Source organism: Anoplopoma fimbria, chromosome 18, assembly GCF_027596085.1.
Source record: "Anoplopoma fimbria isolate UVic2021 breed Golden Eagle Sablefish chromosome 18, Afim_UVic_2022, whole genome shotgun sequence".
Classification (NCBI taxonomy): domain Eukaryota; kingdom Metazoa; phylum Chordata; class Actinopteri; order Perciformes; family Anoplopomatidae; genus Anoplopoma; species Anoplopoma fimbria.
The window spans coordinates 9076657-9093869 of record NC_072466.1 but is presented as its reverse complement, the minus strand read 5'-3'; the positions used below and the strand labels follow the sequence as shown (position 1 = coordinate 9093869).

The window sequence follows — 17213 nt, the reverse complement described above, 5'->3', positions numbered from 1 at the left end:
TGTTTCTTTGTGTGTGTTTCCTAAAGAAACCTTGTCTTGTTCTCCGCATGGTTCAGAGTGCAACACACTACGCGTTCTCTGACTAACTCACAGTAAAGCCCTTATTCACTTCTGCAGATTCTTGTGTGGAGATGGACGGGAATGAGAATGAGTCAGCAGCCTGTGCGAACGGTCAAAGAGTGTGTTTGTGCAGTTGTGTAGTGGAGGAAGTGAAAGAGCCCTTTTACCCCACGTTCAGCTCTCGGGCCCCATTAGTTGCAGCTGGATGTGTAGGGAACATAAAGTACAGATCTTATACACCAGACAGTACATGCATTCTTGTTATTTTTGAGTGTACGTGGTATAGTATCTTTAGGGTTTCATTGGAGCACTTGTTTTAGTTTTAAAAGATTATGTTGCAGTTATAAATACTCTCACTCTCAAGTCTGTAAAATCAATGTAAAACATTTGTAATTTGTTTAAGGTTGTTGAAAATGTGAACCTGCAGCTCTTTTTTTCTGGGGTCAACACTTACTTGCTATATTGACTCAGACTAGAGGTCTGTGGAAACCCATGCGTGAAGTAATTTGAATATAAGTAACACTTACTGGATGCTGCAGATAAACAGTAGTGTGTTCTGTTATCTCCTATTTCCACCTGTCAGAAATGTTCTTCAGCAGAGTGCTCTTTCAGAACTTGTCTTTTTATATGAAATAGTGTCATTCAGTGTCAACTTTTGTGTATATAATGTTTATTGTACAATCCATACAGCATGTATACACAGTCCTGATATAGCACATCTCTGCCATATCCTATACTGTGAGACAGTAGCACTTATCAAATAAAAGGGTTATTATATCTAATACAATACAGTCTTCTGATGTTTTAGTTTTAAAACCCTTTTTATTTCAACAAAGATTTTACACAATCGAATAAACTCATAGTTGGCTGCAATTCAAAATGAATGAAATTGGATATTACAGTAATCATAAATATGCAATAAGCACACACAATATGCAGATGATTCAATAAACTTCAAGTTTCATGTGATCTTCCTGCCAGTTGCACATGCCTCCTCTGAGAGCCCCTTAACTCGTCTGTCAACACATCACAAACGTCCTGTTTTTTTTGGCTGGTTTGCTAATAGTGTGTCAAGAGTCGAGGTATTAAACTAAAAGTACAAAACAGAAGTAGAAAAAAAATGGAAGCACTTGCTTCCTCTGTGACTGAATGAAAAATGTTCATGTCCCAAAAAGAACTCCACAGTATAAAGTTTGTGTTTTCCAAAAAATATGCAGCAGAAAATGTCCACATTTTTGAGAATATCCAGCATACCAGTCATTTGCACGTGCAGTGGTTCAAAAATAGCAGGAGAGAGAACCGTTGTTGTTGACATAAGTGACATTCAGTTCCTTCTTGATGAGCTCTGTCAATAAAAACATCACTGGATGTCATCATGACTGCGGTGTCCCCGAGATATCCCCCATGTGAGCCCCACAGCTGGGATTGTTCCTGTGTGCTAACCGTCGTCAGGGTGACAGTTAGTCACGGTGACAAACGGGTTCGGAAAGTGCGCGGTCGGATCATCATGCTGACTTTGCGCAGGGAGTAATAGTCAGAGTCTCTCCAGGAGTACCAAACGATCCCATCAGGACCCAGCGGCCCCCGGCCTTTAGGGGTGTAATGGCCTCCCTGCAGGATCAGTAAACAAGGGTAGTTAACATTTAACTTACTTTAGAAGCATTAGGTGAAGTCATGGCTGCCTGTGTACACTTACCCTGTAGTAGACGCCGTTGAGGTTGGCGTAGAAGCACTGATTGTACCACCATCCGCCGTGGGAGATCTCGGCGCAGATGTTGCCACTGTCTGGAGTGCTGAAGCCCTGCTTGTCGTGGTACCAGCTGAAAGAGTCCTGCGCTGTGCCACTGAAGCCGGACACATGGAGACGGTACAGATGCTCCTCGTCTTCCACACTGCAAACACATAAACAAATACAGAGGAAACACCAGGTAATTAGAGAAGAGGTAGAGATTGTTGAGCATGTTTTGCAATAACACACAGGTAGGTGTCTGTTAACTGTTTGTGCAAGCCACCAACCTGAAGGTCTGGTAGAGGGCATGTTTGTGCTTGTTGGTCCAGTCCTCGAGGTCGATGCGGAGGCTGTAGTCTCCCTGGGTGCTCAGGTCATGGATGTGATTGTTGCCCAGCCAGAACTCCGAGTGCAGGTCCCCAAAACCGTCCCGGTAGTCCCTCCAGCTGCGGTCGAAGCTCAACGAGCCGTCAGCACGCCGCTGGATCACAGTCCAGCCACCACCTGGGGCAAAAGATGCAAAGCATGTGCCATGTCTAATGAATAATTGCGCTTGTTAGGCCCATCTGGGCAAAGTAGGAAGACAGGACCACATTAACCCTGGAGTTGATACTCTCATGGACTGAAACTCAGCTGAAGCTTGGCCTACCCTTCTGTGATTGTGTATGCTACTCACCATCTGTATCCATATCACAGTAGACCTCCACAGGCACGCCGACCAGTGATGGCACCACTGTGTAGAGACCCGATCTCCTCACTCCATTGTAGTAGATGGAAGCGCAGTCTATGGGACAGTTCCTCACATGCTCTGAGGGAAGAGAACGTGAGAAAGGGTCGAGAAGGAGTAAATCAACAAAGATTGGTTTGGCGCCCTCTGCTGGGAGATCATGGCACACAAGACATGTATTTACTGTTTATGTTTCTGAGAGAGTGTACCTGAGTGCGGAGCTTCTTGAGCACTCATCAGCGGGTTGGGATGGAGGACGTTCATCAAACACCCGGGGCTTCTTTTTACTTTATCCACCAAGAGAGTCAGGTTATGGAGGTGGTTCTAAACAGAAATACAGTGAAACAGTGGAAACTATCAAAAACCACCCGGTGCACATTTCACCTGAAAGTGAAAACAGCACCACACTCGTGATAGGAATACCTGGAGGTCTAGGATCAGGGTGCCCTGAAGGTGCAGCAGGGTGGTGGCTTCAGCGTAGTGATGCTCCAACTCATGAAACCGCTGCTCCAAGGAGGTATTTCCGTGGTTCCTCTCTTCCCTCTGACACCACACATGAAAACAGCCAATAACACAATGATGCATACAAACAAGAACACAGGCAATAACTGTTATTTGTATAAGAAACCCTTTATAATGGCCTGAAATATCTCAAATGTCCTCCTTAGCCACCACTGGGCCAATAAATGACATGTTTCTGGTCTATCTCAATACACACATTGATCTCCTGGTGCTAAACGGGACTAAACGGGACGAGCCCTCTCCTATAAACCCTCTCTATTCCTAACCAGGAAATAGAGGATAACACTAACTCCCATTACCACCAACCCTGGTGCCCTGTCCCCTGGCCTCTTCCCCATCCACAACACATCCGACACATGAACCCTTCTCCAACATCCACCTTTGGCCACTGACCCGTCAAGCTGAGACTCTGTGTTTGTATAGGCTGCCTGCCTGAGACGCATGAGGCAGCATGTGGAAGAGTAGGAGGCTAATCCTGTTAGTGACTAAGGTCAAGGACATGCTGGGGGGAAGCCAGCCTGATGACCAGGCACCGGGTTACTGTGCAGAACTGTACACAACTAATGTGTGTCCTGTAGGAAAACATGGGACAGTAAAGTTTTTTAATGGATCCACCAAATTTCAAACCACGATCTTTAATCAGATTATATACAGAGAAAAAAACTAGGAAAATGTACTCCTTCCTTTCAAATTAATATGAAAGTACAAATTAAATTAAACCACGTTTTTATTTGATCCAATATTTATGTCTAGTCTGCACTGTCTGGCTCTGAAAAGTTGAATTTGATGTCACATACACACATAAGAACAGAATTAGTTTACTTTTCCAAATAAGCAGAAAGGTGAGTTCTGTCACCTGTGTTGTCTGTAAAAAGGAGCAGTCACATTGTTACAACATCCGGTGAGCTGCAAGTGGACTAAAGTGAGCTCCCAAAGCAGTTGAAAGGATTGGTGCTGATAGTTGACCCAGGTCTGCTAAGTCGGTATGAGATCTCACCTGCAGCTCGAGGACTCTGATGCGGTGCCGGTGGTTCCTCAGCTCCTCCTGCAGCTCAGAGATGGTCTCCTTCAGCGCCGCGATCTGCTGCTTCCTCTCCTCGTTCTCGTGCAGCCAGTAGGAAACCTCATCCGTGCAGCGAAACATATCCGGGCATTTCTGCTCGTCCAGCTGAGGCAGTGTGGCCACCAGCCGACACATCCCATCCTCCATCACCTGTTGGAGGACAGACAACTCCTGACTTCCAGGCCTAGTATTGCTCAGCAGAGTGTCAACATATCTGTTAATACATAATATAACCACCATTGCCCAGATGTTTTGTTTTTTTCCCAGGCAGATTCACAGTGCAGCTCATTGGGTCCTGCCAAGCTTTCCTTCTGATATCCCTGTATGTATAGTGCCAGCGTGCAATGATGCAAGTCTATAAACAGGACATTTATGGCAATATTGTATTGAAATACCTTCATTTTACAGTTATTCAATTCACTGGATTGGCTAAAAACATGCCTTCCTGTCTTGCTACTTTATCAATAAACTGTCTCAAAGTTGATTTTCCAGTAAATTGTCCTAATCCTGATATATGTTGATGTTTTTTGGCAGTTGATCACACTTATACAGATACAGTTTTTAAGGACATCATTCTGGACTCTAGTTGATGGTCATTGTCATCAACTGTAGTTACTTTTCAGATTAATACATCAAATCAAAACAAAAAAGCTGCTTTTTTTTATTTAACTACTCAAAAGTATATAAAGCAGTGGAAATTAGTTTAACATGGATAAACAGTTTGAACATAACATTTTAAATAACTGCCCATGGCCCAAAGAGTTAAACAAATCCAATATTTCACAAATAAAGCAAAAATGTGAGGAAGGTCCAAAATATGTATATAGTTTGGTAAAGCAGAACTGCAATAGTTATCTCAAAACCCCTCAGATTTCACTTCAGGCTTGAACTCTACATTAGGAACTGGACTAAACTAGCTACATGACCAACTACATCAGTAAAATGCTACTTGAAATATCAGTATTAACTATCCTATAATAGTAATATATAATAATATCATCAGCCACAGATTCTAAAGAACAAGTGCTTTTTCCAGTACTGCTTTCTTGCTCTCCTGATTAGTTATGTATTTCTGGGAAAGAACTACATTCCTTAAGTTGAAATGATTTCACACAGAGTTTGTTTAGAGAACATCACTCTGCCTGGTGTTCGGGATGTTTTCGGTGAGTACCTGGTTTGTGTACTCCCCACACTGGGATCCTCCACCATTGCGCTTAGTGGTAGTGTTCAGGTTGTCTGCTTTGGCCTCTGGGAGCAACACGATGAGGATACAGAGAGCAGAGCACACGCTCCAGCCGGGAGGGTTGGTTAAGGACAGGAGAGACATCGCTGCCGCCCGGTTAGTCCGTCCCTGCCTTATCAGTGTAAGCGAGGACGAGACACAGGAGTGTGTGCTTCACCATGTGAGGCTCTGCTGGCTCTCCCTACAGGGAGGAAAACTGAGAAAATCAGTCTTTTATGCTTCTACAGTGGAGTATTGTCTAATTCATTAAGCCATCAGGATGCTTTTTGGCATACAAAGTCCTTTCTCTCTATCTCTCACACACTTTGGTCTCAGAAATAGGACATACACTCAGGAAAGTGAGATTAAATAAGAAGAAGGTCATCCCCTCATCACATTACTGTAGTCAGTCCTCAGGTAACTTAATAAACACACACACACACGCGCACACACACACAGCTTGCACACGTCACCTGCTCTTAAAGCCAAACTGGGATTTTGATTTAATTAGACTGAATTAGAAGGCAGGTAATAGTATTCTAACTTTTTAAATCCTGCGTCAATAACACACACATGCACAGATATAAAATGACTAAATGTGGTATTATCATTTGCAGCAAATAGATTTTTTACTGTCCTCTTGAAGCAAATGTAGTAAACGGTTGTCTACTCACCCTAGTTACAGACCATCTTCTACCCCGTTCCCGACCCATTTCAGGCCGAGGGGTTCTCTCCATTTTCTTCTTCTCCTTCCTTATGTGTCCTCCTGTAACGATCCCTCTCTCTCTCACTGTGCCTCACGCTCTCCTTCTCTCCCTCACCCTCCCTTCCCCTCTCTCTCCCTCTCAGTGTAAACATCTTAGTGCCATAATCCACCTCTAAGAGGATTCACAACGGCCGAGGGATGGAGGGAGGCAGATAAATAGGGAGTTGATAATAAAGTTATTGGTAAAAGAGACGTAAGAGGAATAAACATATGTTGTTGTTGTTTTTTTTAAATCTACAGCAATCACAATTTCTTTCATAATAAAACTTGAGTTCAAAACAACTTTACATCAAATTCTGTAGCAATATGTACTGCATTGCATTTCATGGTTGTAAAAAATTTTCCCCCCCAATTTTATTAAATATTGTGAATAACATGAGTATGTTCAGGTCCTAGAAATAGAGGGATTGTCAGGTTCAGAAAAAAATATATTTGGGTCATTGCATAGCATTCGATTTGAATTGTATAAGCATAAATTACATGCATCAGCAGAACGCCAGCACACATCAGCACCTACAGTAAATAAGCATCACCTGCAGGCACAATAATCCAGCTCAAAGCCAGTCGTAATGAAGGCTGATGTGAGTGGGAGCATGAGGGGTGCTGATCCTATTACAGCAGCCAAGCCGCTCTTTACATCTTTATACTCTTGACTATGGCTCAGCATGCATGGTGTCCTTGTTATAAGAAAAAACCCAATGCTAGTTAAGGCCCGATTATTAGATTTTTAAGTAATTCTAATACAAAAGCATTATGCAAGCTTTATTAAATGCAAAAATCCATCTCTTAAAGCAGCTATCTGCACCGTGAATGCATATCAATTGACAACACTGCCTAAGGAAAAGCTCTCACACTGAAGAGGCCTTGGACAGAAAAACATCTGAGCAGTCATCTTCCTGCTGCTTTTAAAGGGCCCAAACATCAATGTATTGTAAATTGAAATTTATGAATACAAATACAAACAGGAATGCAAAACGTCCCTTATAAAAAGTGTTGCTGTTGTACCTGGTGGTGTCTGCTGTTTGCATCTGAGTGATACCATGTAAGGCCACAGGGTGGCACCACGTAACAACTTATTTCCTGTTCTCCTTGACTACAGTGATAATGAGCTTCCCTGCTGAGGTGCACAAGAGAGACATTACAAACAACAAGAAAGTTAAGAGAATTACAAGACAACTATGGCTGCTGCTGATTTGTAACAGAAGAGCAGGAGGCTTAAAGTAATGAGAAGAGCAGAATGATTGAATGATTGAATGAATGATGGGAAGTGGGATCTTGGTAACCTGGTTCCAAAATCAAGGCTGACATATAGTGTGTGCAGTGTACAGACATTAAAAGTCATTTTATTAATATATATTCAAGGGTTCATAATCATTAGCATTAATTATCAAGTTTGAAGGAAGGACAGAAATGTCACGGGAACAACCGTGAATATATTGAACTTATGAATTCAACTTTACAATCATTAAAGGAAGATTGTGTCATTCCGACATTCAAATGTAACACAGTCTAGCTTTAAAGGACATAAGTGGAAAGGTTCAGTCTAGTCAGCCTGGTTCCTTTATTTAGGGACCTCAAATTTATGCCTGCTGCTGCAAAGGTACATCAATCATTTTTATCTTACCGCTGCTTAATCGGCCTTTTGAAATGACTTCATGTCAGTGACAACAAAATGAAACTTGAGAATTTGCTTTAGAAATAATTAATCTTGCTGAATTATTCATCATGCGAAAAAAACCGCAGGTAAACATTTAATGATGTTCAGTGGCTTGTTCAAGCTAAAAGCTGAGGCTGAGGGATGTGACAGCTCGACTGGATGCAGGACGGGTGCTGATGGCTTAAGAAGGTGCTGTGATGGGAACAAGGTGCTCATGTTAAGCACAATGACTGGAGTTGACAAGCAAAAAAAGTATTTTCATCCAGCTCTCTGTACCTCACTTACAATACAGGAGCATTTGTTGACATGCTAACTGCCTGCATTGTACCTACAGGCCATTCATGTGTAACTAAGGCGGCAAACGTCCATATCGCAGGGTGAAGAACTGTTAAAGCAGCTGTTGCTCTACACTGACCTGGTAGTGAGACTCTGGATTGCGATCTAACAGGCTCAGAGAAATACGACTGTTTCCTAGAAAAATAACTGATTTATGAAGAAGATAGAATTATAATACAAAGCCAGTGAACTGTCTGAACTCACACATACGCCATGTTACTCCTTTGATCTGATCTACATTTTCTGAGCTGAATGAGGAGTTACACAAATCCCTCTCACCATGACAAACATCTAAAGCTCCAATGTCTACTGTGACTGGAATATTTATTCCGTGGAAAAACAGAAAGACTAGCTTTCCCATGCTCTAGAGAACTGCTGTGATTTCTCATTCACATATAGTCACATGGGAGACATTAAAGAGATAATTAAATGAGCGGAGAAACGTAATGAATGCAGATGCCTCCATACAGGGCAAAGGGCACGTAATGGTTTGATGAGTATGAAAAAGATGTGAATTATAATGATGCTATTGCCTCCACAATCACCAACTCTGAACCCTTTTTAAGGGCTCATTTACACACCAAATAAAGCAACATCTTTCAAGAAGAAAGGTGTTTCATCCACACAGTAGCGTGCCAAAGAATTGGATAATCTCTGCCAGGGAGCTGTTAAGTACAGCTGTTATTGCCTTTTGTGGAGGCTTGGCACCTTTATGTTCGGCTTCTCCTTCAATTTGTCACACACCTCTATGTCTGTTTTTAAAAATATCTTTATTTGGAGCCAGTTTAAACAGTCTTTTCAAATTCATGGTTTATGTTGCTTAAAAAAAGAAGAATGAACAAGTCCAATCGTATGATTTCCAAATGGTTTCATGGAAAGAACATGTCATTTGGTACTAATTTATTAGGAAAACAGGACGTTCGTTGAAAACACTGCTCCATTTAACAGAAAGTAAATAGTGCCAGTAGACAAATCTCACATATTCAGCTGCGCACCAATTAAAATACTTTCTAGGTTACGCTAGCAGTTCATTGGAATCGATTAATTGGAAGTGTGCACATTGAAAATTGTCTCTATTTTTCTTATAATTGGTAAAACATTACATTATTCTTTCCAGGAAACTTTCCATTTAGAAAGCCTCACACATTTTTGCACACAATGTGTGTAAAATCAACAGCTAATCAAACTATGAAACCTATAATTAAAGCAATAATCTAACAATATAACCTGAGATAAACCAGCATGCATAGACACATGTTTTTTTAAACATTAAATGAACCATGCTTGTAGCACTTACTTCAGTCTGGCAGTTACTTTTGCTCTGGTTTAAACTGCTGGATTTCTGGTGACTAGTTTCTTGAATTAACGTCGCTTTGATAAAACATTAAACGAATAATGTAAGTGTAAGTAATGTAATCAGAGCTGTTTTTTTAAACATTCTGGCACACCAATAAATGATTTGTTCCATTCTTTAAAGACATCTCTCCAAGTACAGAGAGAAAAAGTGCTTTTACCAATTAGACGCTTGTGTGATTTAATGGGAAAGAACATACATACATGTAACATATTCACCTTTAGACTCTGACTTAAAAAATGCTTTATATCTGCTTAATTATAAAGAAAATAAGATAAATGATTACGATAAGATAAGATAAGATAATCCTTTATTAGTCCTGCAGCGGGGAAATTTACAGGATTACAGCAGCAGAGAGGATAGTGCAAAGAAGAGACATAGTAAATAAAAAAAACAAGATCAAAATAAGTATTATAAATAAGCAAATGAGCAATAAAAAACAGTATAGAACAGATTAATTCATGGTGTCCAAGAGCCAGCACTGTGACATGCACACTTCCCAATAAAATCGTTCTTCAAGAGCTCCCCTTAAACACAGGTCCAATGCTGTGCCTGCTGTGTATGAATGTGAGCGTCACCCAGCCAATCAGAACTCTTAGTTAGAGTCCTGAGGGAGAGGCCGTAAATATTCGTCTAAATCGATCATTGACCATATCAGTCAATATCAATCAGTATGCATGCCTGTCTACACCTCCCTGGACGGATATTCATCTGGGGCACATACCATTCCCCAGGGCAGTTACTCATCATGATGTAACCATTTCCATCACATTTCAGTCTCTTTCAGTCTCCCTCATACTGTACACACACACACACACACACACACACACACACACACACACACACACACACACACACACACACACACACACACACACACACACACACACACACACACACACACACACACACACACACAAACACACACATCCATAGATGTCAAGGTCTATCTTAAAGCTTTCCGGCTTTAATACATTTGAAGAGACACCAGACTTATTCTGTTCTATTCATCACTTTACTCCCCTTGGTATCATCTATCAAGCGAACCTTATTACCTGAGTGCACCACAAGCACATGCTAGACTTGAAGTAAAAGGCAGAAAACAGCCAAGAAGTGGTTGAGACAAACACCGGCGGATACTGTCTTTGATGGCAACAGCTTCAGATATCGTCTTCTGAGACTGAAGGGGGTCACATAGGGCAAACGGATGAGTCAGTCAGTGGTGGTGCTTTTTATTTTACAGATACTAGAGGTAATTTAAACACAACAAGGTATCCGTGACATCCTTTTTTCAACACTATATCCTCCTCTAATGCCTCTCTGAATGATTTATAAGAAAAAGACCTGAGGCACACTCCACTTCAGAAACATCACCGGCCCTCATTTACCATGTCGGTGGCGTGTTGGCAGGTTCATCAAACACGCAGCTGCCTGTCTCGTTGCCTTGCTTAAGAGGAGATTGATTGAAGCGTGGAGGAGTATACAGGCCGCTCTATGCATTGAACTCATCGCTAGCAGAAATCAGTTAAGGTATCTACAAAACAAAGGTTGGTTGAATGTCTTTAAAATATCAATATCAGAAAATGTCCAACATCTTCTCAGTGAACATTCAAAATAAATTATGGCAAACTAAAAATAATGAATTACTACATGACAAAAGGATCAATCACCAACTTATTTTGTTGGTCACATGCTTAACGACTATTTCTTGGAAAAATGTTTGAGTTGACTGCAAATTTAAACATGCACTAATTCATTGTATGGCCAGTTGGGGGGCTGTGGAAACAAGCTGTAAAGACAAACACTGACGTAACTTATGAAGTTGATCCAGCCAGCTTGTGAGCAAACAGTTGCCTATTTACTCATCAAGCGGATACAGAGCTACATTATTCATTTTGAGTCCTGACTTTTGGTCCAATATTCACTCGTGCATTTTTTTATCTCCACCAAAACATCTCTCTCTTTAGCTGCTATATGCTCCGCTGTGTTCATCAGCTATCTTTGTTACATGTCATCTATTGCTTGGCAGGTTTTTAGCTGGAACCCTGGAAATTACGCTAATTGTTTAACTTTTCTATAAATTCATTTTTTTTGTTGTTGTTTCACTGTTTCATGCTCAAAAACGTATGTAACGCAAACAATGTTTTTGGCTTCTGGAGTTCATCACAAACACATTTTACTGTACGTTAAACTGTACATGATTGTATTTGTGACCAATAAACATGATTTGATATGATTTATTTTGAGCAGTGAGACTGAATCAAAACAGTAAAGTTGTTGGCTGGAAAACCAAAACATTGAGTCAAAAATCGTCAATAAGGAAATTGCATAGTTGGGTGGTAATTCTTTGTGGGTTTGTCACTATGAGCAACCCCATAAACATACGAAAAATATTCATTAGAGCAGCTTTATACACAAATCATACGTAAAACTAACTTTAATTTGACTGTTAAAAACTGCCCTTAAAGAGCTCAAACTCATTACTGCGCGTCAGACGGATATCTTGGGGTTAAAGCCGGTCTGTTGTGTTTTCCATAAAGCTGACAGATGTATCATAAACCCAGCAGAGCTTCCTCCGGCTGCATGCCTCCTTTCCCTCGTCTCGTTTAGTTGTGCTGTTTGTGTCTCCAGACGCCACAGCTGCCTCGACCTCCGCTTCACAGGACAGAATTTTTTTCACACATACAGTATTGCTCTTCCTGAACTGTCAGACCAAAGGGGGTGAGTTTGTGTGTGTGTGTGTGTGTGTGTGTGTGTGTGTGTGTGTGTGTGTGTGTGTGTGTGTGTGTGTGTGTGTGTGTGTGTGTGTGTGTGTGTGTGTGTGTGTGTGTGTGTGTGTCTAGCATACCAGGAACCATGTCAGTGAGGAAAGAGGTTTTACAAACTGTGTATTAGCCGGACAAGCAACATTGGCTTCACGTTGTCAACACACTCACAGTACACACTGAGTAGAGAAAAACACTGGTGATATTCAGGGCAGACATAATCCCTCTGTTGATGAATAGTGAATGGACAGAGAGGAATATCAGTCCAAGTCAAACCACTCAACATAGAACAGGAGGTTCAAACACAATTGAATGTTATTTAAATCAATATTCTTTTTGAAAAGCACCCTTGAAATCTTCAGTTGTACTATTTAATTTACCTCTGATGAAATAAATAGATTTCCAAGAGAAAAGAATGTCTTTTTACTGAAAAAGTGTCTTTCAGAATAAAAGTTCCCTTTGATTAATTATTGTTACTAAGGGATTTAGGGATGTTGAGATGTTTTCCTATCACTTCTCAAAAATACAAATAAGAGTATATTTGAAATTGAGGTCTACACAACGCACAAAGATAGAGATTTGTTACAAACAGAAAGGCTTTGGTACCCTTATGTGCTCAGTGAAAACCAAAGCTTGGGTTCTGATGTGATAACAAAGCATTCCCCCAGCTGTTTTCTTTTGTTCATTATCATATTGTTTCGGTTCAGCCTTGCAATTTGTTCTTACATGCACCAAAGCATTCCAAAAAAAAGTACATTTTGAAGCTGAAGAAGTGCAAATCAAAAGCAACAGGAGAAAAAAGACAATTTAGCACATAGATGAAAAGCAGCAGATTACTGCATTAAAAGAGTGCCTAGCATACCAACAGCTCTGTGCGTCTGTCACTGTGCTTTGAACCAATGGTAACCTTATTAAACTAACATGTTCACTGTGGCAATATTAACATGCTGATATTTAGCAGGTACAAAATTAGCTAAGTACACAGTCTAAGTTCAGCTTTTGAGCATTCTAACATACACAGATTTGCAACTGAGGCTGTCATTAGTTTTGAAAGTCATAAATTGAGATATTGAACATCAAAATTTTGACCTAATCGAGCACACTGGAGGAGAAGGGATCACTTAAGTTAATACAATTCACCTACAGGGGGATATGAATGTCGGTAATGTTCGTGGCAATCCCATCTTTAATTGGTGAGATATTTAACTACAAAACAACCAAACAAATGTTAACCTCATGGTGGCGCTAACGGAAAGGTCAAGAGATTCATCACCTGGGAACAATAAATGTCTGTGCCAATCCATCTAGTAGATGTTGCGGCTGTGGCATAGTGGAGAGCAAGGTAGTTCTCCAATCAGGGGGTCGGTGGTTCAATACCCGGCCTCGGCAGTCGATGTGTCCTTGGGCAAGACACTTAACCCCAAGTTGCTCCCGAATCGGTGTGGACTGGATGATGAATGTTAGTTAGAGTCTGATGGTGGCACCTTGCATGGTAGCCTGTCATCAGTGTGTGAATGGGTGAATGATATGTAATATACTACTGATTGTAAGTCGCTTAGGATAAAAGCGTCTGCTAAATGACTGTAATGTAATGTAATGTTGAGATATTCTACAGATTAATTGAAAAGTTCAAGTCAATGTTTTTTTTAAATTGGCTTTTCGTTAGAAGCTTGCCATGGTTAACACACGTTTAATAGATTTTAACCATTGTTCTACGACATCAAATACATCCGAAGATATTCCACTCCTGAATTGTGAAGCTTTTAAGTTACTTAAAAAAGGCGGTTGCTATCAAGTGGCTGAATGAGAGCAAACGTCATCACGCTGACTATTCTGCCTTCGCAGCTTTGTTGTTTAAGCTCATACTCACGCAAGATGAAGTTTGTTTGTAGCCTAACATTAGCCTTTTATGTCCGCCGATGGCACTCACGTATCAAAAATGATAAAAAGTGGTGTTTACTTGATTATCCTCATGAACAAAACTTGAATTTATTTTCTGCATAATCCAAAATCCAATGTAAAATTCCCATTGTCTTTTGTCAGTGGAACTAGTGTGATGCTAACTTCCGGGGTTGCCTACAAAAATACGTCATCCCTTCGGCACTCTATTGTTGTTGAGATATTTCACTGAAAACCAGAAATGTCCATCTCATGGTGGCGCTGCAGAAAAAGTCAAAGCCTCACTAGATTTAGTAGGTTTCATCCTCTGGGGACTTGAAATGTCTGTACAAAATTTGTCGTTGAAATCTCAGTCTGGACCAAAGTGGTGGACAGACCAACCAGACATTGATGACCACCCTATAGCCATGCGGCTAGCATAGCAGAAAAACACCAATGGGTCCTGAGAAAACACGCCTTTGTCTCCTGATTCCTAGAAATGGGTTTTTTTTAACTCCTGGTATTTTAACTCTGATCTAAAATGAGATGGAGACTATTGATTGAATAAGAGGACTGTTATTTCTGTCCCCACTTGATGCCCCTGTGTGTCCACATACCCTGAGGCCAGCTGTAGGATGGGGACACTCAAAGATCTCACAACCAGACAATGGTAACACCACGCACAAAAACACACTTGCACACTAATTCTGCCTCCAAGGGACAAAAAAACCCCAGTTTACACTACCTTTGTATGACCGGGATCACAGAGGCAGATAATAATATTACATTTTATAATTGTAAAGGTTACTTTAGAACTCAGGCTCCTCAAGGTTTAAACTGCAGCTGTTTAACTGGGGAGTCATAACAAATTAGTGACCTGTTGTTATTATGTTACTCCATATTGTCATGGGCTTGAACTCAACTAAACTCAAAGTGTTTTGCTCAGCATGAATATTTTCGAAAAACCTAACCAAAGAAATGTTACAACCATCTCACAGTAACATTAACTGTATTTGACATCCTGACTGTATTCACAGCATGTGGGGACTCTCCAGCAGGATTGAGTGCTGAATGAATAATTTATGGATGTGGAGCTTCTTTGTGTCTCTACTCTCACCCGGCTGATGGAAAAGAGATGGCATCATTTCTAAACATTTATACGCACAGGAAGATTTTCAAATGAAAATGTAAATAGGTTAATTAATTCTAAAATAAATATATGTAGAATACTATTCAGTTTGGATGTATGTGGATTGGAAAATGCATTTGTGAACAAACTGTCCAACACATTTTTGTATCTATTTTTTGTGGATTATGAAACACACATTTGCCACTAATATTGAGTCAAGCTCTCTCTCTCTCTCTCTCTGGTGTCACGCTGACCTCACAGGAGCTTCTGTTCTATTACTTGAGTAGAATCACTTAACCACACTTGGTGTTTCTTCTTCTGCTTTTTGTCATCTTCTTGAGTTGCTCAGAGCCGTGACAATGACTCACATTTGAGGAGTTTTATGTAATGGAGTGTCAAACAACTGTTTGCATAGTGAATTAAAATGCTGAATAACACACTTGAATCACACGTTGAATGTGCTTAATCACACTTCAGTGTTTTTCACACTGAATTAGAGCAGCTGTATTAGCAGTAGTAGATTATCTGCAGGCTCCAAGCACTGCATCGCACATCCTGCTGATTAGCATGACATTGTAGAAAGGTGAAACCCTTGTATCTCCCTCACTGAACTGGTTTGGTTACACAGACTCCAAAATGAGTCAGGACCTAATATGGATTTCCCTCTTAGTCTTTTAGTGTGTTGGTCACAAACACATTTTGGCAACTTTAAAATATGCAGGTTTTGGATCCAAACCTTGACAATACAGGAGAAATGGAAGGATCATATTAAGACATTGACATAAGCTCAAAAGCAGAACCATAAGGCAAGAAATGAGAGTTGCCACTTTGGCAAACTGACAGGGAAGGAGTGGAAATAAGCTGGTTAAACACTGCAGGGTTGACGAGGCAAAGTGGGAACAGGTGACCAGGTGGAAGGTCAGGCAACTTCAGAGCAAATGAAGGAAGTGGGAACAGGTGTGTTGATGGGTGGGGCAGTCAGATGATGGAGAAAAGATTGAAAATCAAAGGGCATCTTGTGGATGGATGGTAAATAAAGGGGTCTTTAGATAACTTAAAAAAATACTCTGAGCATGCCACTGTTTTATACAATGAACGTCATAAAACTTAAATAAAACTTGTGACTTGATAACTTATTCAAGTGCAACTTCTGTAGAACAACAAATGAGCAACTAATATAAGAGTGTATGTTTTTCTAATTGCAGCACTTCCTGGACTTTCAATGGGATCTTTGTGGGCTTCTCTCTTTTGGATTCCTCTTTGCTAAGGGCTGTAACATCATATGATGAGCCAGTGGTGCAGTCCAATTCAATGTAGCTCTGTTCAGTCTGTCATTTGTAAAAAAAAATAGAAAGCCAAGGCTCACAGTTTGACCCAGTACAAAAAGACAATTAGATGACTATAAGCGATCAACAAAAAAGTGATTCATACACACTCATGCAGGCTGAAAACCGACAAATGTCTCAGTGAGCACATGAACATATGCTGTGAGTTTATGAACACCCTTCCTCAAATAACATTTTGCTTGTCCTGTCGGTGACCTGGTAGCCATGGCAACAACGCACGGCCATTTGTGGAGAGGAAAGAGTCTCCTTCCTGCTCAGATGAAGGTGAAAAAGCAAAACAAAGGAATGAAATATGGAGAATGTATATTTGCATCAGGTTACAGTTGATGCATCGGAAAAAGGATCTGCTGCTTCTGTCCGTCATGAGTGACAGCGAGCGACGAATGTCCATAATCCCTCAGAATGTACGTCAAACCATAGCTCCATCCTCCCACCCTCACCTTTTCATTTATAGCTCTCTCCGCCAACTTTCTCTGCTAATCACAGAGGCATGCTTCCTTTTTCATTTGCATTCGCATTATGATAATGACAAGAGGAATGTGTGTTTGTGTGAGTGTGTGCATGTGTTTTGCCATTCAGCAGCCTGGCAACGTAATTACTATTTGGACTATTAAACCGTTTTAACTGGGTATCCCCCATTCCTAGCAGGAAGACACTAA

The 17213-nt window shown here is 40.7% G+C and overlaps 1 protein-coding gene across 1 annotated transcript; it reads right to left on the bottom strand.

Annotated features, from left to right (window-relative positions):
- Positions 1 to 85: 85 nt before the first annotated feature.
- Positions 86 to 5428, bottom strand: si:ch211-203k16.3 (fibrinogen-like protein 1). The gene is made up of 8 exons (XM_054618380.1): positions 5273 to 5428; positions 4036 to 4251; positions 2940 to 3059; positions 2726 to 2840; positions 2466 to 2597; positions 2077 to 2293; positions 1757 to 1952; positions 86 to 1671 (listed from the first exon to the last, which is right to left on the bottom strand). The coding sequence occupies exons 1-8, from the start codon at positions 5426 to 5428 to the stop codon at positions 1525 to 1527; spliced, it is 1299 nt and encodes a 432-aa protein (XP_054474355.1). The 3' UTR covers positions 86 to 1524.
- Between the last annotated feature and the right edge of the window lie 11785 nt (positions 5429 to 17213).

Coding starts and splice junctions, on each gene's coding strand:
- si:ch211-203k16.3 (XM_054618380.1), bottom strand. CDS start 5,428: ATGTCTCTCCTGTCCTTAACCAACCCTCCCGGCTGGAGCGTGTGCTCT. Junction 2,841..2,939: donor CCCTGATCCTAGACCTCCAG/GTATTCCTATCA, acceptor ATTTCTGTTTAG/AACCACCTCCATAACCTGAC. Junction 2,598..2,725: donor TCAAGAAGCTCCGCACTCAG/GTACACTCTCTC, acceptor CTCTTCCCTCAG/AGCATGTGAGGAACTGTCCC.